This window comes from Mustela nigripes, chromosome 1 (genome assembly GCF_022355385.1).
Source record: "Mustela nigripes isolate SB6536 chromosome 1, MUSNIG.SB6536, whole genome shotgun sequence".
NCBI classification, from domain to species: Eukaryota; Metazoa; Chordata; class Mammalia; order Carnivora; family Mustelidae; genus Mustela; species Mustela nigripes.
In genome coordinates this window covers 26,192,147-26,219,466 of record NC_081557.1, presented here as the reverse complement: position 1 = coordinate 26,219,466, position 27,320 = coordinate 26,192,147, and the positions used below count along the sequence as shown (strand labels likewise).

Here is a 27,320-nt window from a genome sequence, read left to right as displayed (position 1 = left end):
GAGCCTGCTTCCTCCTCTCTCTCTGCCTGCCTCTCTGCCTACTTGTGATCTCCCTCTGTCAAATAAATAAATAAAATATTTTTTTTAAAAAAGCTTCATTTCCCTAAACCTAAAGCTTAAACAGAAGAAAGCTTCAATTAACTACAGAACTTACTTTTTATTAACAGTTTAACCCAATTTTAGAGGGAAAAAGAAATATTTTCACCATAAAAAAATCATTATCAAATCCCATGAACTCTCTCTACTCTCTCTTCTTACTTCGTATAAGAGAAATAATTAAGACTTAAGATACACTTGATTTTCTTTTTTTACATACAAATTCTACAGAATTATAATCAGTATGATTGTAGTAGTCAGAATCCTTTCAGCAGGAAGGGGAAAAGATTCTAACTCAAATCAGGTAAATCTGATAGACAAACAACGTCATATGATATTGATCCCTTTTTTCTACATCTCTTAGCTTTGTCATCCTCTGTGTTGGCTTCCTTTTCTAAGATGTCAATAGAAGCTCTGCATTTGCAGTGTCCTCAGAGCTAGGAATCACATGCACAGAAAACCCTTATTTCCCAATAGTTATAACAAAACTAGATGACTCACTGTCCGATTTGTATTTGAGTCCATCCTTGAAGCAATCACCATGGCCAGGAAGTCAGCGAATTCCGATTGGCCAATCCTGGATTACATGTTCATCTCTGGAACAAACTCAGTCTCATTTGAACCACATGGACTGAGAATGAAACAGGAATGTCTGCCTAACTTGAAGCCAACAAAAATCATATTTCCCTGCATAGAACATTTTATTATTTTTTCATTCAATATTATTTTATCATACGTTTTTGAAGTACCTATGAAGGCCACAAATTTATCCTTTTATTTGAGAATTATCTTACCTTGTCTTTCTTGGACATGATTTATTTAATCAGACCTCAGCTCATGAATTTTGGGGTGTTTCTCATTTTTATTTATCTTATTTATTTATTCATTTTATTTCGTTAACATACAGCATAATACTGATTTCTAGAGTAGAATTCAGTAATTCATCACTTATATACAATACCCAGTGCTAATCCGAAAAAGTGCCCTCCTTAATACACATCATCCATCTAGCCCATCCCCCATTGACCTACCTCCATCACCCTCTGTTTATTCTCTATCTTTAAGAGTATTTTATGGTTTATTTCCCTCTTTTCCTGATCCCCAGCCCTTCCCATATGTTCATCTTTTTTCTTTCTTAAATTCCACATATGAGTGAGATCATATGGTATTTGCCTTTCTCAGACTTATTTCACTCAGCATAATACACTCTAGCTCTATCAACGTTGTTGCAGATGGCAAGATTTCATTATTTTTGATGGTTAAGAAATACTCCATTGTGTATATAGACCACACCTTCCTTATCCATTCATTCGTCAGTGGACTTTTGGGCTCTCTCTGAAGTTTGGCTATTGTTGGTAATAATGCATTTACCCTCCTTTAAATTGTATTTTTTTTTTATCCTTTGGGTAAAAACCTATTAGTGTAAGTGCTGGGTCAAAAGGGGTTTTCTAATTTTAAAGTTGAGTTTGTATTCTTCTTTTAGTGGAAACAGCCAAATGATATGAAAATTAACTCACTTAACAAATTATGAAATCTCCAATATGCAAACTCATCTTTCTTTTTATCATATGGCTTTTATTTATTCATTCAACAAGTTCTTATTGAAAGCAGCCACTCGTCTTGGTGGTTGGGATACATCCATGGACAAAACAAGGATTCCTGCCCTCATGAGCCTTAAAGTTTAGTGAGGGAGGAAGAAATCAGAGATTTTAAAACAAATGAGTAGATTACACTGACTGTTAATTTTGTTTAAGTATTTAAGTATTTTAAAGTATTTAAGTATTTTAAGCATTTAAAATACTTAAAATTAAGTATTTAAGAAAAAAATAAAATAAAATAAATATTATATATAATAAAACATAATAAAAATTTTAAAAAGAAAAAATACTTCAAATTAAGTATTTAATAAAAAAGGAGAAGAAGTAAGGCAGAATAAGGGGAATCTGTAGAACCACAGACTTAGGGGAGATGGAACTTGCACTATTCATTTAAGAGAGGAGGCCAGATGGGAGTAGGATCATGCGACCCTCGTTATGCATTGTTTAAAAACACATTGCCTTTTACTCTTAGGGAAATGGGGAGGTGCTGTGAGATTTTGAGCAGAAGAGAAACATTTGTATTTACATAAATTTATTTACATGTCAAGTGGGCCACCCTGGCTGTTGTGCTGAATATAGGGAAGAAGGGCAAGGGCAGGAACAGGAAGACCAGCCCGGAAGCCACCGCAGGATGACGGGCTGGAGGAGAGGGTAACCAGAACGTGAGTAGTTCATGTGGTGACAGGGGCAGTGTGGAGAAGTGTTTGAGGATGTGTTTTGCAGGTTGAGACAGCATATTTTCCTGACATGGGATGAAGGGTATGAGAGAAAGACAGCCTTCAGAAATAAATTCTAGTTCAGAATAATGTTCTCTTGAGAGGTCAGTCACCAAGGTGAAGAAAAGAAATAACTCTTGGATTCCTAGTTTTAACTGTTCAAATATTACTTAAAAATTCACAACAGATTGCATAATTTTGTTGTGGCAGAATATAATTGCAGATTCTGCAAGGCTAGCAAATGGAGGCAAAGCAAATAAACCCTGAGTTACTGAGTGAGATTAATTGAATGCTCCTCATCTGAATCATAATATGTGTTTGTTATTTTTTGTAGTAGAATTCCAGAATTTGACCATTGTCAGTGTTCAGGTCTTGGGGATATCCCCAGAGATTATCAAGGGGTTGTTAATCCACTCAAGGGTATATCAAGGGTATGTTAATCCACTCAAAAATGTATTTTTAACAACGGGGGTGAAATGAATAGGGTTTTCAATTAATTGAGGGATTTGGGTCGCCTGTGTGTTTGGGTTAATTTAATATTCCTCATGGTTAAATTTTTAACTCCTTTGAGATGTTTATGTTCTATCTAGCACAAAAAGATCTGCTGGCAGAGTTAGGGTACAATGAAGTAAAATGAAAAACAAACAGATAAAGAAACTAGGAAAAAATAATAATGGTGAGAGTAAGCTACAGCAGTGCATCCTCATGGTTACAATTTCAATCCTATGAATACCATTCCTACTCCTTGCCTCATTAGCAGTGCAGTCATGGTCTAATAACTCAGGCTTGCTAAGCTACTGTCTTTTTGCCAGTACAAACGGAGTATATTAGTGCCTACCACATACAACCAAAGTGGGAGTTATAGAGACAATAGATAGTCTCCCCTACCACAGTGTCTGGTTTTGAAAGAGCAGAATAAATTGCTAATTCTATAAACTCCAACACAACTACTAGTGATAGACTTCAGTTTCAGTTCTGAGCTTCGACAGACCAAAGCAAGGACATAATCAATTCGCAAACACATCTAAAGTGTGACATAAATTTCTCCTGCAGATCCCAGTAAAATGTGATGTGGTAGGCAATGCCACAGTGATACATATATCTCCACAACAAATTCAAGTGGTCCCATCAAATATCACATCTCTCAATGAGACAGACTAGTGTAACTAACAAGGAGTATTCATGGCACCAACTCTGATTTCAGGAAAGGATACTACAGTCCTTTTACTGGGTTCTTTTGTTGGCATCACTGATAACATTTTGCTTTTGCTGATTTGCAGTCATTAGGATGCTTGTTTAGGTTTAAACATTTGCCCTTAATGCATTGCTATAATGTAACCAGTTACTCCTTGTCTTTGGAGGCATTTTACCCTTCCTTAGCATGTAACTCTGCATTGGGACCTCCCTTTCATTCTTTGGCTGCACACAGAATGCTTACAGAGACTCAATTTTGCATTTTCGTTTGATCTTTGAGATGTCAACCAATCTTCTTCTCTAACACTGTTCAATCCTTAGAATGTCTTCCCTAAACCTCAAAACTAAATTTTTCTATTTCCCCAATATCATTTCTGAAAATACTAAATTATGAATTTATATCTTATTTTTTTCTCAAATAGAAAGTAAACACCAGGAAAAGGAGACAGAGAATGTCTCTCTCTTTTGATCTCTCTCTCTCTCTCTTTCACTGTGAGAAAAAGAAAGAGAAAATATTGATTATTATTATCTATATATCTGAACTCTTTAGAAATGAAAGTCTAATACAATGGTCCATGGGACACAGTTCTGATTTTCCTTAAACAGTTGAGTCCCAAAATTCCTTTCACCATATTCCTTTCATATGTGAGGATATACACATGGACTCTAAAAGAAAGAGCTCATTACTAGCATAACCATTTCCATCAAGGAATTAGAGTGTTAATGAAAAAAGAAACAGATCGCCAGAGTGGCTTGTGTAGATCTCCAAGAAGTTTCAAAGTCATGACAACCTTGTCAGTGACACAGAGGATGGCACAAAGGGTGTGATCATTAGATGTATAGAAAATAGCATAGGAAGAGAGGAAGGAAAATGATCCAAGAGCAGTAAGGCTAGAATCTTAAGATTAGAAGACAAAATCACCTCAAACTGAAAGAGTCTGAAACCCACAGTGTAAATGCTAACAGAGCAAATGAAATGTCAGACACTGTCCCTTGTGCCACTCAAATCAGAGGCCCACAATCTCTTCTGCTGACTGACCTTTTCCTTGACTCTTTGTTCATCAAGCCACAACCTACAGGTCACAGAGCATTCTTTATCTATGTGGAGGGGAAGGAGGGAGAGCACTCCTTGCCTACTCAGACATATTTGCTTTTTAATCAATATATATATAAATTCTGATTTTAAGAATCCAAGAACCCTATTCAAAACCTGTTCCTTTCTTTCACTTTCTTTCCCCAGTGTGGGTTCAATAGGTAGTTAGTTTTCCATCACTATCAAAAAGCAAAGAGTTAGAGCTAATGACCAGTTCTTAGAGTTCACCATTACAATTGCCTTAGGCTCTGAGGATTGAGTATTAATCTGAGTGACAAAGCACAGGGACCCAGAGAGCCACAGTTTATATACCACAGGCAATCACATTTTTCTCCTATATCCTGACTTGTTGATAATGGTTTACTCTGTGTCTTTGGTCAGCTAAGTGTGATCCAGACCCAAAATCAGTGTCACCAAGCCCTTGGGTACATGTGACTGTCTCTTTGGTTTGACCCATCAGGTCTGGTCCCCTACAGCTGTAGGGTCATAGTACCACCTCCTGGGCTGGCCCAGGAACAACTCTAGACACTTTGCCACCATCTTCGCCCACTTTCAGTTTTTATTTATCCTTTCTTTTGGAGTTAGTAGATGTTTTAGGACTGGCACTAGTTTACCTTCCCAATAAGCTTAAAAATATATCTTCCTTTTGCTTTGTGTGTAAAGAGTGCTCATGCTGTGCTAATGATAATAAGCATAGATTAAATTAAAACATAATGGTGTGTTTTTACATCAAAAATAATATTACCTTACATTGTCATGATCATGATGCATATTCTAAGGAAGGATAGAGAGATCACAATATACTACCTCAAAAATACTAGAAAGACCTTGGTATTCTTCCAAGGAACTAAAAAAAGTTTAGAGAGTCACATATGCAATGAATATTTACTGCTTATTATGTGCAGGCTCTATGTTAAGTGCTGAGAATACAACATTAAATGAGATAGAGTATTGGTCTTCTAAAAGCCTATCTACTGAGATACAGAGTATAGATAGAGAGATATGAAGAACATATCTCAGGCTAGATTCTTCTTTTGTCCGTGTCTTGGTTTCCCTACCTGTAAACTAGGGATTGAATTAGAACAGTGAATTTCAAACTTTAGAAAATGGATTTTTCTTCCCAATCATGCTTCAAAAAAAATTATACTTAAAACCCTAATAAAGGGTTGACCCATGAACTTGTAACATTAAAAGTACTTCGATACATAAAAGCTACTATTTTAAAGAGTGAAGAATGAATTCATTTCCTGAAATACAAAAAAAAAAAAAATTTAACTTGAATCTTTCAACAACTTTTTTTTTTTAATTAATTTGAATCACTCTAGCACTTATGTAGTAAGTCTTCAAAAAATACCTGCTAAATGGATGGAAAACATGAAAAGATACTCAACATCATTAATCATCAGAGAAATGCCACCACAATGAACTATCACCTCATTGAGCAATACCACAATTGAGCTATCACCACAATGAGCAACACCACAATGAGCTGTCACCTCACATCTGTCAGAATGGCTAAAATTAAACACACAAGAAACAACAATTGTTGATGAGGATGTGGAGAAAAGGCATCTTTGTGCACTGCTGGTGAGAAAGCAAACTGGTACAGTCACTGTGGAAAACAGTACAGAGATTCCTCAAAAAGTTAAAAATAGAATTACTCCACAATGTAGAATTTAAGAATCAAGACAAAGAAAAAGAGAGAGAAAGAGAGACAAACGAAGAAACAAACTTTTAGCTACAGAGAACAAACTGATGGTTGCCAGAGGGGAAGGGGGTGGAGAAATTGGGGAAAGAGTAAAGGGGATTAAAAGCTCACTTTTCTTTTATTTTTATTTTAATTTTTTAATTTTTTTAAATTTCTTCTCAGTGTATCAGAATTCATTGTTTATGCACTATACCCAGTAAAAGCACACTTTTCTTGATGAGCATTGGATGATGGATAGAATTGCTATATCCCTATATTATACACGTGAAGCTTAATATAACACTGTATGTTAACTATACTGAATTGGAAACCTTTTAAAAACTGCTAAATGAATAAAGAACAAATGAATATATCATCCCATAGATAACCTTACTACCTTTTGTACATGTTTTTGGATTCTTTAATACTGTATTTGACACATCTTCCAAGACAAATTGACCCTCAGAAATGTAAATAAGTACCTTACGGCTTTTTAACTTTTTTTCTCTTTAAAAAAACAGATTAGATGATAAAGGCCAAGTGGTTCGCATCAACTTCAATAATGCAACCAGAGACACGGTATTTGATGCACCCGTCGAAAGAGTTCAGCCTTTCTATGCTGCTCTGAAGGAGTTTGTTGACCTCATGAACTGTAAAGACTCCAAGTTTACTTTCAAGATGAATCCAGGTCAGTGGAAACACATTTTCTTAAACAACTGGATGTTCTTCAAGTTTAACCGTGTAGAGCAAGATCTCGAGCAGTTTTTCTCAAATACGGCATGTGAAACACAGAATTTTGTGAGCAGCCCCCGCCTCTGCTCTGTTGCCTCTCCAGACATAAAAATATTCATTCTTAGCAAACTCCTAGGTAACCTTTAAGCACACCAAAATTCAATAACCTCCAACCTAAAGAAGAAATATGTGAAAGACAAGCTACAAGCCAAATGAAATCTCATGTCTGAGGTCAAGGCTGATAACTTATACTTTCTGCCCTGATAACCAGACAATATGAACTGCAGATTCTACTTAATTCTTCTATCCCAGTAAACAAGTAAAATTATCCCCATGATTCTCACTCATGAAGTACATGGGTCATGTTTACTCATTTAGCTTATCTGATCTGGAAGAGACAGTACTACCTGAAATAAAGCAGTATTTGAAATAGTCCAGCTACTTGAAATACAGGAACAGAAAGCATTGCATTTGTTCTGGACCATCTCTACTCAGTGAAGTGACCTCAAACTTGAGGCTTTCCCTATCTATAGTAAAAAGCAGAATTTCTCTCTATTACTGATGTGGCCAAGTGAAAGATATTCTTAATGTCTGATTACTTTTTGAATTGATCTTTGGCATGATAAAGTGATACTAGAAATCTTTATAAATCCACTGACATGCAGTCACCACAGGCTGACTTTAAGAGCAGTAACATTTAAAATTGAAATACCAGGAAAGAAAAATAACAAAAAATAGAAGTTGGAATCTAAACTCCACTATGTAATGGTAGTGTAGCTTCGGGTAAATCCCTCAGCTTCCTGGAGCCTCTCTTTTCTCACACAAAAAGATGAGCTAACACTCTTTTCAGGACTTTTATGAGGCTTAGAAATAATGTACACAAAATATTAGGAACATACAAGACAAACCAAGTCACTATCCTTATAATTATCTGAAGCTGATTAATTGGAAATAAATATATCTAAGTAAGAGCAAAATAACGACCAGGAAGAACAATTCAAAGTTTTACACAAAGATAATATTTTAAGTAGAAATTATAAAAATGTATACAGATGCCTATACTTTAAAAGTCAAAAGGTCTAAAGCAGTTTGCGTCCAATGGTCTGATTTCTGTGAAAAAATAAATGTACAGTTTTCAGTCAGAGAAAGACAAATACCATATGATTTCACTCATCTGTGGAATTTAAGAAACACAAGAGATGAATATAGAGGGGAGAAAGAAAGGGGAGGAAGCAAACCATAAAACAGACTCTTAACTATAGAGAACAAACTGGGGGCTGATGGAAGGAGGTGGGCGGGTGTTGGGCTAAATGGGTGATGGTTATTAAGGGAGGACAATTGTTGTGGTGAGCCCTATGTAAGTGATGAATCACTAGATTCCACTCCTGCAACAAATATTACACTATATGTTAATGAACTAGAATTTAGATAAAAACTTGAAACAAACCAAAAAATGAGACTAAGAAACACAGTTTCTTTTTTCTTTTTTTTATATTTTTTTAAATTTTTTTGATAAACATATACTGATAAACATAGACCCTGGAGTACAGGTCTTTGCACACTGTTGCTTGATGTGAACAAAGTAGCAATGCTATCTTACATTTTACATTCTCTAGCTTCATAAATAATTTAAACTCATGATTGTTCACGTTGAAAAAAATCTTTTGTCTAGGTGATGTGATTACTTTTGATAACTGGCGTTTACTTCATGGCCGACGTAGCTACGAAGCGGGAACTGAGATATCCCGCCATCTAGAAGGAGCTTACGCCGACTGGGATGTGGTCATGTCAAGGCTTCGTATCTTAAGGCAGAGTATCCAGAATAGAAACTGAATCTCCCGTCTATAATTTCAGTAAGATTCCAACTATAAGACATGACAAGGTTGTCTTCACAGACCATGATCCATGTCATTTCCATATTAATTTCTTTCACATTGAACATGTCACCTTTCTTGGACGGGTTTTCTTTTCTTTGTAATCATATATAATGCCAACTTTTTAGATGTTTTAGCAGTGTTCTTTCTATATACAAAGCATTTCTTCTGCTCTATTGTATGTAGGATCTAATTTCTTTTGCCTATATATGAGTCTCCAGAATGCCTACAAATAGTTGTATCAAATAAAACTTTTTCAAATAAACCCTTTTTTAAAAAAGATTTTGTTTCAAATAAAGCTTGTGTTTCAAATAAAACTTGTCTCACATAAAACATGTTTCTGCTCTGTTGTCTGTAGAGTCTCAGTTTTCATGACTGCATGTGACTGTCCTTGGCATGATTGGAAAAAGGCTTTGTATTTTCAAAGACCTGTTTTATTCACTTTTATTATAGATATTTATTATCCAAATTTTCAGAACTCAACAACATGTGATCTCAACATTTACTTTAACAGTTAAATTATGACACCAAACCCAAACATGTCAAATTAAGAAAAAAACCTAGTCTCCCTAAATTTCTCTTGCTTTAAGTAAACACTCTAAGGATTGCCAGAATAGCTTATACCTGTCTGTGAATCAGTTCTCATTCCTTGCCTTCAACTAAAAACTAAAAACCTTTCCTTCAACTAAGAACACACAAGCAAGGTGCATGTAACCCTCCATACACAGACACAATAACTACTAACCTCGGGACAGCTTCACCTGCTAATCTTGCCTTACTCTATGGCCACTCCTTATCTCCAATGGTGGAACACAGATGTCACTGTCAGTCATGGAAGTCCTGCTCCTGTTGAGCCCACTCCCCTTGCTACCCCTGCTGGGAGCAAATTACCATTTGCTGAAATCCTGGTAATACATAGATTTTTAGTCAATACTTGTGGGGACCTAACAAGTCCTCTTATTTTTAAAGTGTTAATGACTATGACCACTGCAGAGCTCTACCTGTTGCCATAAGACCAACTGAAAAACTCTACTTCTGTTCATGTGTTACTTCTACTTCGCACCCCACTGGGTGTCCATGGCACTGGGAGGCTAGATCACAGGTGCTATGAGCCCACGCCAGCACACCCTTCTGATTCTCTAAACTCTGGTATTGAGTCCACATCACCAGTTCAGACTCCACTTTCTCTGACAACACTGCCCTTTTCTGGGCCTTCATTGTCCTTTCCTATCATCTGGTCTTGATCAAGGTTATGGTAATATATCATGTATGATTAATGTCTTTGAACTTTGAAAGGAATGGGTTGGGTTCTCAATCTCATCTCCCATAAGGCACTCTTATGGAACAGGTGATTTCAATAGAGGCATGGCTTGATTCTAACAGGCAGCATCCAATACCTAAAAATAATTTTCCAGAGTGACCTAGCTCTATCCATTTACAGCATCTAAACCCTAGGCACTTGCCAGGCTAAAATGACTTACCATAATTTCCTTCATTCAGCAGATATGTATCATATAGCTGGTATATGTCATGCACTCTGCTAGACTAAGGACATAGAAGGACTTGAGATGTGCCTGCTTATAGTCTGGTAGGGGAACAGATAAGGATATAGATGATGATCTGGTTCACAGGAACACAACGAAGCCAGACTAGGAAGATTGATTGAAGCTTCAGTCTCAGTTGAATGGATGTCAGTCGTAGTTTTTCAGGCAAAGAAGGTAACGTGACTGTCCAAGTCGAAGGGCAGATGAGGCACAGAGAACTGAGAGTGCATGTGTTAAAGTGAAAAACCATGGAATAGCAGTGGTGTAAACTCTGGGACTGGATGCCTAGGTTCAAACTCTAATGATGACAGTTAACTGTGTGCTTGGACATATAATCATCTCCCCTGAGGCCTCAGTTTTTCTATCTATAAGTGAGACTAGTAACAGTTCTTATCTCATTAAATTTTTATAAGCATTAAATGAAAATTCATGTAAAGCAATGTTTTCCCAAACGTCTCAAATGATGAGTCAGACGTTGATGTGTGTGTGTGTGTTGTTTTTAAGTTTTTTAAGTTAAGTTTATGTGCATGCACACACATCTTTTTTTGGCTTTTTAAGTTTTTATTTTAATTCCAGTTAACATACCATTAGTTTGTTCTCTATAATTAAGAGTCTGTTTCTTGGTTTGTCTCTCTTTTTACCTTTCTCATTTGTTTTCTTAAATTCCACATATGAATGTAATCATATGGTATTTGTCTTTCTCTGACTGACTTATTTCACTTAGCATTATATGCTCTAGCTCCTTCTATGTCATTGTAAATGGCCATATTTTACTTTTTATGGCTGAATAAAATTCCATACACACACACACACACACACACACACACACACACACATCACATCTTCTTTGTATACTTGGACTGATTCCATATCTAGGCTATTGTAAATAATGCTGCTATAAACAGAGGGGAGCATGTATCCCTTCAAATTAGTGTTTTTGTATTCTTTGGGTCAATACCCACTGGGGTGATTGTTGGATCATAGGTAATTCTATTTTCAACTTTTTAAGGAAACTCCATACTGTTTTTCACAGTGGCTGTACAACTTTATGTTCCCACCAATAGTGTATGAAAGCTCCTTTTTCTCCACATCCTTGTCAACACCTGTTATCTCTTGTGTTATTAATTTTAGCCATTCTGACAAGTGTGAAGAGATCTCTCATTGTAGTGTTGATTTGCATTTCCCTGATAATGAGTGATGTTGAGCATCTTTTCATGTGTCTGTTGGCCATCTGGGAACTAGTTCTTTATCAGGTATGTCATTTGTAAATATCTTCTCCCATTCCATAGGCTGGCTTTTAGTTTTGTTGACTGTTTCCTTCTCTGTGTAGAAGGTTCTATTTTAATGAAATCCAAATCATTTATTTTTGCTTTAGTTTCTCTTGCCTCAGGAGATATATCTAGAAAGAAGTTGCTATGGCTGATGTCAAAAAAACTACTGCCTGTGTTCTCTTCTACGATTTTTATGATTCCAGGTCTTATATTTTGATCTTTAATCTATTATGAATTTTTTTTTAAGATTTTATTTATTTATTTGACAGAGAGAGATCACAAGTAGGCAGAGAGAGAGGGGGGAGGAAGCAGGCTCCCCACTGAGCAGAGAGCCGATGCAGGGCTCTCGATCCCAGGACCCTGAGATCATGACCTGAGCCGAAGGCAGCAGCTTAAACCACTGAGCCACCCAGGTGCCCCATATTATGAATTTATTTTTGTGTATGGTGTAAGAAAGTGGTCCAGTTTCTTTCTTTCTTTTTTTTTTTTTTTTGCATGTTGCTGACCAGTTTTCCCAACTCCATTTGTTGAAGAGACTTTTTCCCATTGCATATTCTTTCTTGCTTTGTCAAAGATTAATTGACCATAGACTTATAGGTTCTTATCTGGCCTTTCTATGCTTTTCCATTGATCTATGTGTCTATTTTTACACCAGTACCATACTGTTTTGATTACTACAGCTTTGTAACATAACGTGAAGTCTGGAACTGTGATGCCTCCAGTTTTGCTTTGCTTTTCAAGATTGCTTTGGCTCTTCAGGATCTTTTGTGATTCCATACAAATTTAAGAATTTGTTCTAGTTCTGTGAATGTGCATTTTTTTTAAAGATTTTATTTATTTATTTATTTGACAGAGAGAGAAATCACAAGTAGGCAGAGAAGCAAGCATGGGGGGGTGGGGGAAAGCAGCCTCCATGCTGAGCAGAGAGCCCGATGCGGGGCTAAATCCCAGGACCCTGAGATCATGACTCAAGCTGAAGGCAGTGGCTTAACCCACTGAGCCACCCAGATGCCCAAATGTGCATGTTTTAATACAACTTCCTAGTCTCATTCCCTAAGAATTATAATTCAGGGGATCTAGGATAAGGACCAGGAACTGTATTTTTATCAAAGATTTCAGGTAATATACCTCATCAGAAAAGTCTGAAAAATACTGATGTAAAAGCATTTAGTATCATTTCTAGGTGAAAGTAAATACTCAATGGATGTTAACTATTATTAGTTATAATAACAGAGGTTGTAGAGGAAGAGGATAGATTAGGATAAAAAGAGATATATGAAGATGGAGACAGAGATGGGGCCAAGTCATGAAATGTTGAAATGTGGGCACCTGGGTGGCTCAGTGGGTTAAAGCCTCTGCCTTCAGCTCAGGTCATGATCCCAGGGTCCTGGGATCGAGCCCCACATTGGGCTCTCTGCTCAGCGGTGAGCCTGCCTCCTCCTCTCTCTCTTGCCTTCCCTCTCTGCCTACTTGTGATCTGTGTCTGTCAAATAAATAAATTAATAAATAAAATCTTAAAAAAAAGAAAGAAATGTTGAATGTATGTTGCATTAAAGAGCTGATATTTTTATCTTGAAAGCAATGAGGAGCCATTTAAAAGTTTTTAAGCATTAAAGTGCCTTGACCAGATACCCATTATTTAAAGATGCATTTGGCTATGTTGTGGATAGAATTGTAAATGAGCAAGACTAGAGGCCATAAGTCCACTTGTGAGACTGAATCTACTTACTGCAAGAAGTTGGATGAGAAATTAGGAAGGATTGAATGAGAATGCTTGGATGATGGCAAAGGAGAGGAGAGATATTTAGAAGCCAAATCTAGAGGACCTATATAAAGAAGGAGAAAGATGTTTAAGATGTCTCCTGGGTTTCTACTTGGGAAAGATACATTAACAGTAATTCCAAGTACAAGGAGAGAAACCACAACAACAGAAACAAGCTTGTGGGCAAGAAAACAAATCCACTTTTGAACAGACTGAATTTGAATTGCCCCCGAGTTAGTCCACTTGGCAGCTGGATGTATAGACACACACAGAGCTCAGGACAGACACCTGGAATGGAGTGCTCCATTTGGAAAGTATATAGATGGTGGATGAAATCATCACTTGCTTTCCTGGAGACATTTAGTGATTGTGACCAAGGTCACAAGCCTCATGGTAGGATGATAAGCTAATGATATTGGCCTAGTTTGTGGAATCAGTTACACTTTGAACATAAAGAATCTGCAGTGGCTTATATTCAAACTCAGCTAGACCTCTTACATATTGTATTTTGTTGTTAGAAGACAGCATTCCAAGCCAGCACCCCATGGCCTGGCTGTTTCCTTCTCTGTCAGGAATTATTTCTGCCCTGGAAAGGAGGGATAGAAAGATTGGATGCAGTTTCAACAATTTCTAAAGTGTTATATAGGACATGACATATTATGGGCTACGGCAGCTGGTGTCGACTAAAGATGATTGGGTTTCCTGGATATAATGGTCTAAAGATTTGACTTTCCCCCAAACTCATAATAGATCTGAGGTAACTTGGAATGGAATTTACCCATATTTGGCAGCATGGATTCTTACTGTCTGTTCCATTGCTCTGATTTGACTTGGAGAATATTAGCTGCTTGGCTGGTGAATCGGAATAACTCCACAGGTCACGAGAATGACATGTCACAGAGTATCTTCACTGGTCTCTATTTCTCCCTCTAGCCAGCCACTAAAAGGTGAGTAAGTGAATACTGGTACAGGGAATTTATACAAAAAAAGGAATTCCATGGAGAAACTAAGTGTCACTGAGGGTAATTTCACTGTTCAGGAATTTAAACTGGGAAATAGGAAACATTTTATAAACAAAAGTACCCCTTTATGTTAAATATCATTTTGAGGACACATTTGAACTGAAATATCTTGCAATGAAAATGTGATTTGGTTGGACTTAATGGCTTGGAACATACCTTTCTGTCTCTGCACAGCTGCCTGGAATACTCTTCCCTACTATCTTTTAAGCCTAGAAAGTTCTCCTTCCTCCTTTAAAATTCAGTTTAAGTTTCACCTCCCCTGTGAGACCCTTCCTAATTTTTCTAGTATGGCTTAAGTACCCCTCTCCTCTGGCTTCCATTGAGACTTACATACATGTTTGTATATCTATCCATTCATTCTAGCAATATTTTTGAGCATGCTGTACTGTGTACCAGACACTGTTTGGTGCACTGGTAATACCATGGTGAGCAAGGCAGACGTAAGGGCTCTCTTAGAGCTAGTGGTCTAGTGGCAATATAAGACATTGATCAAATGATCATTAGAAATTAATGATCATTAATTTCTAATGATTATTAGAAATTAATAATTTTGAATGATGGCAAATGCTATGGATGGAAAGCCCAAGAAGCTACAGGAGCATAGAATAAGAGGATAGGACTAATAAAAAGAAAGTGGGCCTGAGGAAAGTCTTCCCTGAGGAAGCAGCTTTTGAGCTGTTTGATGAAGAATGATATACAATGATGATGCTTTGCCTCAATTAGCAGAAACTCTAAACCTAAGAATAAGGAAATTTTTAAAAAAGATTTTATTTTATTTATTTATTTAGAGAGAGAGAGTGAGTGGGGGAAGGGACAGAGGGATAGAGAGAATCTCAGGCAGACTACCCACTGAGCTCAGAACACAACACAGGGCTCAATCTTACAACCCTGAGTCCTGACCTGAGCTGAAATCAAGAGTCAGATGTTTCACCATTTGAGCCACACAGGTGTCCCAGTACAGAAATTTTTACCTCACAAAACATGAAGTCCACAAACTTCCCAATCATGTATATCTCCATTCCTACCTCTGTGTAACTATCTTGGCTCTATCTTACTTCAATTGTGTGCTTCATCCTCTGGTAAAGCTGGCAAAAGGGCTACTGAAGTTCCAGGTCTCACATTCAGACACAACTGCAGGAAGAGAAAGAAAGAAACAGACTTTTCTTATGTCTCCCTGTTTGAAGCATAAAATACTTTCCCAGAACCCCTGTGACAGGCTTCTCCTCGTGCCATCTCAATCAGAGTTAGGTCAAATACACTCTCCTAAACTAACTACTGGTAGAAGGAAATGGGATTTCCATGACAAACTTAAATAAGCCAGGACCTGCCCTTGGGCTGAGGAGGTGGTTTCTATCTCTAGTACACAAGGTTGAGTGGAGAAGGAGTGAATAACTAAAAAGTTGAGCTGAACATGAAGGTTAGATCACATGTGGGCAATCACCAGTGTGTGTGCTAGATAGGAGAGACTGGTCTAGAGGAAGGGGAAGCAGGCAGGGAGAGCATGCCAGCGAAAGCAAGACTGAGTAAGGACTCTGATATGGAAGGAAGCATGGTGCCTTGAAGAAAAAAAGGAAGGCCATAAGTCCAGAAGCCAGGTAGGAAACCAACAGTCTCTAATATATTGTGAACTCTTTAGGCAGAGATATTTTCATTTGTGTCTCTCCAATACCTAAATGTTTGTGGCATTAATGAGGGGAACTAAGGTAGTTGTTCCTTGGAATTCTCTATTTTACATCCTCAATGAATCAAGTTCCATCCCCAGGATCTCATCCAAAAAAATGTCTCAATTTTTGTGCCAGGCAGGACCTCATTTCTTTCCCTGCCTTCACTGGGTAACACATTTTATCTATACACATACCAAATTTTAGCCTCAAAAGCTTTCCCAATTTTTCCCACTCTTTCCCAGAATCAGTCCATTCACCAATTTAAAATACTCTGATAGTTTCCAGTTTCCAGTCCTTGCTCCATCCTCACAGCAAGTAAAAATGCTGAACACACTGAAAAATTAACAACTCTTCTTAGCTCTGCCAGATAAGTGAGGTTATAGGGGAAATCACTGCCCTGAAAATTGCACAGACAGAAGGCAAACAGAGAATCACAACATACCAGAATAGAAATTTCAGTAGGAACCAGTGCTAGGGTAGGAAGACCTGAATTATAATTGGTAAACTGCTGAAGGCTCAATATGGACAAGTCTAAGAGAAAAAACTTATCAGACTATATCAGAGCTTAACCTACCTAAAAGATATAAAATACACAATTCTAGACTTCTTTAGCCATCCTGAGCCACCTAAAGAGGGGAACAAATTGAGAAGCATTGAAGTTCATGGTCCAGAAGCACAGACTCACCAAAAGACTGAAACTTAAACATAGGATTACAGAGTACTTCCCTTCCCCAATCACATCTTATCACTACCTTATTAAAGGACTATTTATCACCAATCCTTTTACCTCATATATCATGTCCACCTTTCAACAAAAAATTATAAGGCTTACTAAAAGATTAAAAAAAAAAAAAAAAACAGAGCTTGAAGAGACTGAGTAAATCTCAGAACCAGAGTCAGATATAGTAGGCATGTTGGAATTACCAGACCAGTAATTCTAAAAAAACAAAAAAAAACTGTGATTAATACATTAAGAATTTAATAGAAAAACAGACAACACACAATAACACATGGGTAGTATAATCAGGGAGGTGTAAATTCTAAGAAATAATCAAAAAGAAATGTTAGAGATCAAAAAAACTCAACAGAAATGAAGAATAACTTTGATGGGCTCATAAGTGAAGTAGACCCAGATGAGGAAAGAATATCTGAACTTGAGGATGTGAAAGTAGAAATTTCTAAAACTGAAAAGAAAAAAAAAATAGACCAGAACATCCAAGGACTGTGGGACAGCTATAACTTGAATATGATTGATTTGATTTTCTATCTAGATGGCCTATGCACTGCTAGAAGTAGGATACTGAAGTCCCCTACTGTTATTATATTATTGTCTATCTCTTGTTTCAGAGCTTTTAGTATCTTCTTGGTGTATCTAGGTGCTGTGATTCATATAAGGGGTTCATACCCAAAATATATAAAAAACTCAGACAACTCAATAACCACCACTACCACCAATCCATTTGAAAAATGGGCAGAGGAACTAAATAGACATTTTTCTAGAGAAGACATATGAAAATGATTGACAGGTCCATGAATAGATGCTCATCATTAATTATCAGGGAAATGCAATCAAACCACAATGAGATATAAGCTCACATCTTAGAATAGCTATCACCCAAAGACAAGAGATAAGTGTTGCAAGGACATGGAAAAAAGGGACCGCTTGTGCACTGTTGATGGAAATGCAAACTGGTGCAGCCACTATGGAAAACAGTGTGGAGGTTTCTCAAAAAATTAAAAATAAAAATACCATATGGTTCAATAATTCCACTTATGGCTATATATGCAAAGAAAATAAAAGCAGGATATCAAAGATACATCTCCACCCCCATGTCTATTGCAGCATTATTTATAATAGCCAAGATATGGAAACAACATAAGTCCATCAGTGGATGAACAGATAAAGATGATTTTATGTAGATATAGATATAGATATAGATATATAGATATACACACACATACATAATATATAGTAATGTATAAAAACAATACAGATAATACTCTATTGCATTCATATACTATGTATCTACATATATGCTATATATATATCTGTATTATTTGTATATATACAACAGAATATTATTTAGCCTTGAGAAAGAAGGAAATACTGCCATTTACAACAGCATGAAGGGACCTTGACGGCATTATGCTAAGTGAAATAAGTCAAAAAAGAAAGACAAACACTGTATGTTAGAGATAATAATACTATACTGTATACATGAAATTTGCTGGGAGATTCTATCTTAAATATTCTCACCACAAAGAGTGCTGTGAAGTGTGTAAACCTGGCGATTCACAGACCTGTACCCCTGGGAATAAAAATATATGTTTATAAAAAATAAAAAATTTAAAAAAAATATTCTCACCACAAAAAGAAATAGTAATTATGTGACATTATAAAAGTGTTAGTTAATAGTATGGTAGTAATCATATTACAAAATATAAATGCATGATATCAAAACATCAAATATCTTAAATTTATACAATGTTATATGTCAATTATATCTCAATAAAGTTGAGAAAAAATGATATACTATAAGTATACCATGAACAGATTTGGAATTTCATTTCTGCTTAAAGTGTAATATTTTTTATAACTCCGTTATAGTTTTAATGATTTGAAAAAAGAAACAGATGGAATTAGCAAATGTAATATTCTTGGTTAAATACTATGTACCTGATATAATCATTTAAATATTTGAGTAACATTAAGGGCCATTTCTTTTGAGGAAAAAAGATAATTTTTTCTCAGCTTTTATTATAGAATTTTTGTCCGATAGTCACCTATGGTTGATTTTTCAGAGGTTGCTTTATAAATTTGGACTTCTTTTATCCCAGAAGTAATGAAATAATCATTTGCATGATCATCTAATAAACATGTAGATTTATAAAGCAGAAACTAGTCTTAAATAGTATTTAATTTATTGTTTCCCAAAGTATGCCAATATCATTAACACTAGGTACAATTGTTTTAGAGCTCCAGGGGTAGACTTTTAAAATTCTTTAATTGTTCTATATTTTATAGTTATGATTTTCTAATTATAGTAAGTGATGATTGTTTTCCATTTGTGGCAATAGGATAAAGCTTTTTAGAAAATGAACCTTAAGTAACTATTAAAAGAAAAATATTTCTAATATTATAGGTGGTACTATTTTGAAGGTGGTAGCACATTGGCCAAAGTTTGGAAAATGCTAATCATTTTATGAACAAGCAAGCAGAATGGAAAAAAGAAATTACTTTTCATGACTATATATAACAACATGTGTTATTGTTCATATATTGTTATATGAACAATTCAAACACAAGTATGGATTTCCAGTTCAGTCCTCTTTCCACTTTTCTACACTATGAGTATTTCAATTTCCTGTGGAATTAGGTTGTCTATTTGGTATTTCTAAATTTCTGACCCTCTGAAGTCATCCCAGAAATGATTCAGAGACAAAAGTGACAAAGGTCATTTGAGGATTTAATAAACATGGGCTCTAAATCAGTGCAAAAGTGACCAAATTATGGAGTGTAGAAGAAGAACTTTGGAAGCTTGTTTAAAATGCAGACTCCCGATATAGCTCCCTTTGGTTCCAGCAGGCTTGGTCTACAAATCTTGACATTTAACAGATATCCCAGGGATAGGGATGTAGGTGGCCTATGGACCACACTTTCAGAAACAGTGTTCTGATCACATGATCCCAATGAAGCATTCCAGTCCTGACCAAAAAAGCCTCTGGAACCTTTAAGCCATGTATTGTATGATCTTGCTCAAGACATCCCTTCTTTTCTTTTGGTACAGGAGTAGCAAAGGGAGACATCCTAGAGAGGGTCTCCTTACACTACTGTATATTATTAGGGGTCACCAACTCTCCCTGCAAACTGAACATCCCTACAAACTGAAATCAAAGGTTTATTTGGGTAGTTAATTAACCAGGGTCTCTTTTTTGCCCTGGACATTGTTAGATTCACACTATGCAGTACACTTGGGAGCCAGGACATACTCCATGAATAGTTGCTGATTAAAGAGGCAAAGTATCACCTTTGGGCATAAATATTTTTTTTCTTTTGAAAATAATTCAAATTTTACATCTGGTAGAAGAAATGTTTTCCTTCCTTTTATTTTTGGAGAAAGTGGCTTTTCCAATGGTCATACTGTAATGTGCCCAGGAAGATGCTGGTGGTAAATGTTCTCAAATTACTGAAATGAATATAATGAGAAAACACTTCCACTGAGTGCATAAAGGGTGTTTTTGGCTTATTTTTGTATGATGTAAGCAGTGGCCCTGCCTAAGCTTTACATTCTCAGGAAGCCATATGGAAACAATCACTGTCAACGATGCTTGATAAACCCAAACACTGCTATGATTTCTCTCCAAGAAATATCAGAATGCTGACCCAGCTGCATAGTGTCCATTATATATTTAAAGACATAAATCACAAGGTTTCCCTTTCAATACATTTATGCAAAATTAACAGATCTTACCACCAGAGCTGTCCTAGGTTAAATCATACATAGAGAGACCTAATCCTTCGGCTCGTGGTGGGGAAGCAGGGTAAAGAAGATGCAATGCATATAGATATGTGGTTTTATTGTGAGACATAAATCACAGCATTTCCTTTCTAATACACTGGGGCAAAATTGCAATCCTAGTTGTTTTGAGTTAAGTCATGCAGAGAGAGACCTAATTCTTGGATCAGTGGTGGGGCAGGACCAGATGGGGGGAAAAAAAGAAGCAATGAATATAGCTATGCATATTAAAATAATCTCATTTAGTGGTTTCTATTTTTCCCCTATACAATTTGCTTTTAAATTTTAAGCAATGTCTTTGAAATGCTGAATTCAACAAAAATTCAAATGAAACTGGTGAAAGCTAACATTTAACAATCCGCAGAAAGTCTTGTTATTTTTTTCTTGGGCACAATGGGAAGTATTGGTGAGGAATAATGTACCTTCTTTCCCAGGAATGAAAGGAAGACCTGATCTCAAGGCTGAAGACTACATCTGAAACCACCACCAAATTGTTTCCCCCTGGCATTATCTGCTGAAGAAACTGAACCAAGATCCAAGTGGAAGCCTCGTAAGGAAGACTAAGATGCCATTCACTTTCCTTAAGCAGCAACCACCAGTTATGTAGCCTTTTTTTCTTTAATTTTTTAATTTTTTATAAACATATATTTTTATCCCCAGGGGTACAGGTCTGTGAATCGCCAGGTTTACACACTTCACAGCACTCACCAGAGCACATACCCTCCCCAATGTCCATAACCCCATGTAGCCTTTTAAAATAAATTTAAAAAACGGTGTGGTATTTACAAAAAAATAGGAAAAAATATGATTTACTTATTTAATAAACCAACCAAACCAGACAGCCCCTACACTGAATGCTAATTTTTGGCAAATTTTACCCTCTATATTTTGGCACACACAAAAAGTGATTCAACAAATATTTCCAATTAAGATAGGGAGCCATAGCCATCATTTGTGACTCTGGATATGTGTCTCATTTTTTGTGACAGAATGAGTCCTGAAAGTAAGTACAGTTGCGCCACTAGTGGTTCAAGACCTTAATAACAAATCCTCTTTAATCTATTCGTTATGGTATTGGTACTGAAATAGCCAAACTGATCAGTAAAATGTAATAGGGAATCCAGAAATAAAACCTACCATGTAAAAGACCTTATTGTATTGACAAATACTGTAGTTCAATTCTTAAGTAAAAGGATGGGTTATTTATTGTGAATGACATAGCAGACTATCTTTCTGGAAAAATAAACAGAAGTTTCCTCATCCCAGAAAAGAAAAAGAAATTTCCCCATCACAATCTTACACCACCCACAAAAATAACTTCTAGAGAGATGAATGATTTCAATTTTTTTTAAAGAATAAAATCCTAAAGATATACCTAGGAGATGCATGTACAATCTGCATTGAAAATTTGAAGTTGTAAAATAGAAATTATAGCCATTAGACTATATGAAACAAATTTTTGCAACTTTTTCGTCTGAGTACAAACCAGCAGGGGCTGCTGCTGGCTCCCTGCCAAATGTCAATCCTGATGAAACCATAGACATAAGTGGGGATATATGGGTTCCCAGAACCATCAACAAAACGCAAGAAGCCCTGGAGAGAAAAATTATTATCTTGGTGCAGGGTTGGGTAAGAAATGGGTAAGTGCAGCATGCACTGGAAATGGTCTGGAAGGCAGTGAGGAGGTCCACTGGGGAAAATCTTTTTTAATTTTCTTCTTGTCTCAGACTTGTTAACCCTGGGGAAGTCATGGCTTGTTCCTTCAGCACCCAAATCAATGATAGAGCAAAAGGCGTCAGCTAAAAAGCCTTAATAAGGTAAAGAATAATTGAAAATGGGTACCACTGCCCAGATCCTACCCTCTACTTCCAAAATCCCCAAGATTGGCAATATTACAACCTATAGCCTTCACCTCTTCATGATGCTATTTTTTCTTAAGAGTTAAAAGTGGTACAAGTTCTAATTCTTTCCTCCTCAAACTCACTGAGGTAGACAGAAATGAAGGCCTGGCCTTGGCCCTTAATTAACACTCATTTCCAGAGTAATTGTTACCTTTAGGGCAATGTGATCTCACAAGACAAAATAACAATACACCTAAGGATATGACCACTGTGAAAGAGAAGCAAAGAAACAACTAAAGAACCAGAGGGGCCAATAACTTAGAATAAACATGAAAACATATTGTTAAGGAGATAAGAAAAGACAATAGTAATACGAAGCAACAATAAATATATATTTAAAAAGTTAGGGAAAATAACATATAAAAAATGTTGAAATAAAGAGTAAAATATATGAGACAAATAGCAGGATGAGTTCAGCAAAGAATGGATTAGGAAATTCATCATTAGGGAGATTAGAGCAAGCTAAAAAGACAATACAGTAAATTTTTTAAAATAAAATAGGTTGGCAAAAATAATCCCAATGTAACTGATATTCTATAAATAAATGAGAGCCACCTTGAAGGTATTCGACTGGCCAAATGTGGGACAATTTGAACCTCAAATAAATGACTATGGCTACAGATTGCATAGTCATTCCAGAGTCCATACTAACATAAATAAATCAATGGAGGTGAATGAAAAGCTCCACCTTTCAATAGAATGCCCATTAATCGTGTGGAAGAGATAATGGAATTAAAATGCCATGATAGGGGTGCCTGGGTAGCTCAGGAGTTTAAAGCCTCTGCCTTGGGCTCAGGTCATGATCCCAGGGTCCTAGGATAGGGCCCTGCATCAGGCTCTCTGCTCAGCAGGGAGCCTGCTTCCTCCTCTGTCGCTGCCTGCCTCGCTGCCTACTTGTGATTTCTCTCTGTCAACAAAACAAACTGAGGGTTGCCGGGGGGAGGGGGTTTGGGAGAAGGGGGTGGGATTATGGACATTGGGGAGGGTATGTGCTTGGGTGAGTGCTGTGAAGTGTGTAAACCTGGTGATTCACAGACCTGTACCCCTGGGGATAAAAATATATGTTTATAAAAATTTCAAAATTTCAAAAAAATAAATAAATAAATAAATAAATAAATAAATAAAATCTTTAAAAAAAAAAAAACAGAAAGAAACTAGTAGGTGAAAATTTGTTGAGGAAAAGAATATTTGCATAGTCTCAAAGTAGTTGCCCATAAAACACATTAATTACTTATTAATATAATTATGTATTATCGAGTACAAAAGTACAAAACACAGTGAGTGGACTTTAATGCAGAGACATCTTGCAGACACCATCTTAACTAAGTAATGAAAGGCAGCATCCGAAGTGATGGTTCAAACAGACACCATCTGCTTCCTTAGAAAGAACTAGGAAGAACACAGTATCATCGTGCTGTTCTTGTCAAAGGAAGAAAGTGTATAACATTAATTCAAACATGAGAAAACATCAGATAATCCAAACTGAAGAACATTCTACAAAGCAGCTTGCCTGTACTTCTCAAAAATGTCAAGGTCATGAACAACAAAGAGAAAAAATGAAAAACTCTTCCTGATTTAAGGAGACTAAAAAGATATGACAATTTAATGCAACAGGTGATCCTAGATCCTAGAGAAAAAGAAATGGGTATGTTTACAAGGGCATTATTGAGAAAATGGGCCAAAATTTAAGTGGGCTCTGGGTTTGAAAAATGGTATTATATCGATATTATTTGCCTCTAATAGCTGTCCAGTGATTTTGCAGGAGAGGGTTCTTCAAGTACTAAAGAGCGATAAGGCATTTTATCTTCAGTTTGTTCTTTCTGTAAAGTTTGAGAAATAATAATAATACAATTATAACAATTATAGATTAAGTATGTGGAGGGGAAGAATGAAAAGGCAAATATAATAAAATATTTATATAAATATATAATTTTAACTTTTAGAGAATCTGAGTTAAGATTATATAAAAATCCTTTTTACTATTCTTGCAACTTTTCAGTAAGTTTAAAGGAGAAAGGAAAGAATCTTTAAAATGGAGGTAATAATGTCTACCTTATAGATTTAAATAATATGTGTAAAGCATTTAGGGCTGTAACTCAAGCATAGAAGGTGTCCAATAAAGGAGAGCTATTCACAACCTAGAGCTCTCAAAATATATCTCTGCAGTGGTTCTAATGGGTTTTTTGAAAAAGTTTTCAGACAATTTTTTATTTCTCTTTAACTTACAAGGATACTGTAGCATGTAGGGATATTTCAGTTATAGGAATCTCCCAGAGCTTCTGAAATCCATAAATGTGTTGACGCTTACCTTTTATCTTAGGATTTTAGTAAAAGTAAGAATTCTACTGATAACCTACATTAATTATAAAGCATGTTCCCAAATGGATACTTATTGGATTCTTATGATCACCCTGTATGAAGTTAAAATGATTACTTCCATTTTACAGATGAGAACAGAGAACAATAAAAATGTTCAATGATTTATATATAATAAATAGTGGGGCACAATCCCACTTTTTGTGATTGTAAATCTAGTACATTTTTTTCTAGTTAGAATTAATATTACCATATTATTCAACACAACAGAATCTTATATGACTCAAATCAGTTTGTCTGAGACAAATAAATCTTGCCAAAACAAGATTGGCAATACTGATTAGAGGAAGCAATTTAAAAGGAAACCTGGAATATATAGGAATAAATAAATCCAGCAACAAATGTTAAAGATTCAAACAAAAAGCAATGTTAACCTTACTAACATACTTTGAAAGACCTAAAGAGTATAGAGATAAACCATGGTCCTTGGTATAAAAGTTTCATGTGGTAAATACGTCAGTTCTGTTTCAGTCAATTAATTCATAATAAAATGAAGTTAGAGCCATAATTCCAGAATTCATTTTTATTTGTTTTATTTATTTATTTGAGAGAGAGCACGCCCATGGGCAGAAGGAGAGAGGGGAAAAGCAGACTCCCTGCTGAGCAGGGGGCCCCATGTAGGGCTGATCCCAGGACACTGGGAACAGGCACTGAGCCACAGGCAGACCCTTGACCAACTGAGCCACCCAGGCGCCCCTCCATCTGGATCATTTATGAACTCTGACAAGCTATTCTAAAATTCACATAAAAGATAAAATGTGTAAGAATAACAAAGAACATTAAAAACAGAGTAAAGGAAGAACAAGGGTCTTCTACCCTACCAGATGTCAAAGAGAACTATGTTGTAATAACAGAAACCATGATGTTGGCACAAGAATAGAAGACTCCTTCATGGTGTAATGTAGAGTCCAGAAACATATCCACAGTTTTATTTATTATAAAAGTGATATTTTATGTCAGTACAGAAAGATGTTCTTTCCAATATTGGAAAACTATTGGCCATCCATTTTGAAAGCATTAAATTCAGACCATCTCTATCACAAGACCTCACTCTCTACACACACACACACATGCACACACACACACACACACACACACAGAAAAGCCCTTCAAACAGATTTTGGAGTTATTATAAATGTACAAATAAGAACTATCAGAGAATGTTTTATAATCCAGGAGTAGGGAAGACTTCATAGACAAGATATAAAGCCTAGAAGATAAGGGGAGGACTGGACCTCACAAAAATGTAAAACTTCTATACAACAAACAGCAACATAAATAAAGACAAAAGTTAAATGATGGACTGAAAGAAAATATTTGTAAAAATATTTAACAAATGATATTACAGAGAAAAAATTAAAAGCTACAAATTAGTTTTTAAATTATAACTTAGCTTCAGAAAGCTCTCCCATTTCTTTTCATGCTATGGGAGATGGTCCCCTGTATAGCTCCTCTATACAGCCCTCTATCAAAAGTTATTTCACTTTGCGTTAAATTTATCTGATATATGTAATCTCCTCTAGTTGATGGAGTTAACACAAACTGAGAGACACTAGCATTTACTGAGTACCTCCAATGTGAAAGGCACTGCTTAGCATTCCACACTGTTTTTCCATTATTAATGGAACTTATTTGGAATGGAAATTATTAATGGAAAATGTGGTTAAGAAACAGATGGTAAATATCTTGCCCAAGGTCATTGGGTGACTAAGGTGGAGAGTCACTGTACAAATCTAGTCTTTCTACTCTGAAGTCTGTATTTTAATTCCTATGCCTTTTGATTCTTAGTGCTCTAAGAAACTGCTACAGGATTTAGTGAATCCTGGAAGAAATGAAAAACATAATGTAGTCAAATGGAGGGAAGAGACATTTCTCTATGGTAGAGTAAGCCCCTAATAAAACAGTTCTCTAACAGATGACCATAAACATGGGAAAATACAGGAGTCAAAAAGAAAACCGGGCACCTGGGTGGCTCAGTGGGTTCAGCCTCTGCCTTCTGCTCAGGTCATGATCCCAGGGTCCTGGGATCGAGTCCCACATCGGGCTCTCTGCTCAGCGGGGAGCCTGCTTCCCCCTCTCTCTCTACCTGCCTCTCTGCCTACCTGTGATCTCTCTCTGTCAAATAAATAAATAAAATCAAAAAAAGAAAGAAAGAGAGAGAGAGAGAGAAAAGGAAAGCCTACCAGAGATGTCTGCAGAAGGAAAAAGACAGGCAAATTTTGAAGGGATATCAGAGCCTGGGAGGAGAGACTGGAATAGGATGAGTGTTTCCA

At 36.2% G+C, this 27,320-nt stretch overlaps 2 protein-coding genes across 5 annotated transcripts in view; one reads left to right on the top strand and one right to left on the bottom strand.

The window, feature by feature from the left end:
- BBOX1 (gamma-butyrobetaine hydroxylase 1) overlaps positions 1-9,317 on the top strand; it is a 60,310-nt gene extending 50,993 nt beyond the window's left edge. For all 4 annotated transcript variants that reach the window (XM_059406808.1, XM_059406788.1, XM_059406778.1 and 1 more), the window contains 2 exons: positions 6,906-7,072; positions 8,789-9,317. In XM_059406808.1, coding sequence (XP_059262791.1) covers positions 6,906-7,072; positions 8,789-8,949 — 328 coding nt within the window. In that variant the 3' untranslated portion in view covers positions 8,950-9,317. The remainder of the gene's footprint in view (positions 1-6,905; positions 7,073-8,788) is intronic.
- CCDC34 (coiled-coil domain containing 34) overlaps positions 1-27,320 on the bottom strand; it is a 333,393-nt gene that overhangs the window by 111,091 nt on the left and 194,982 nt on the right. The window lies entirely within an intron of this gene.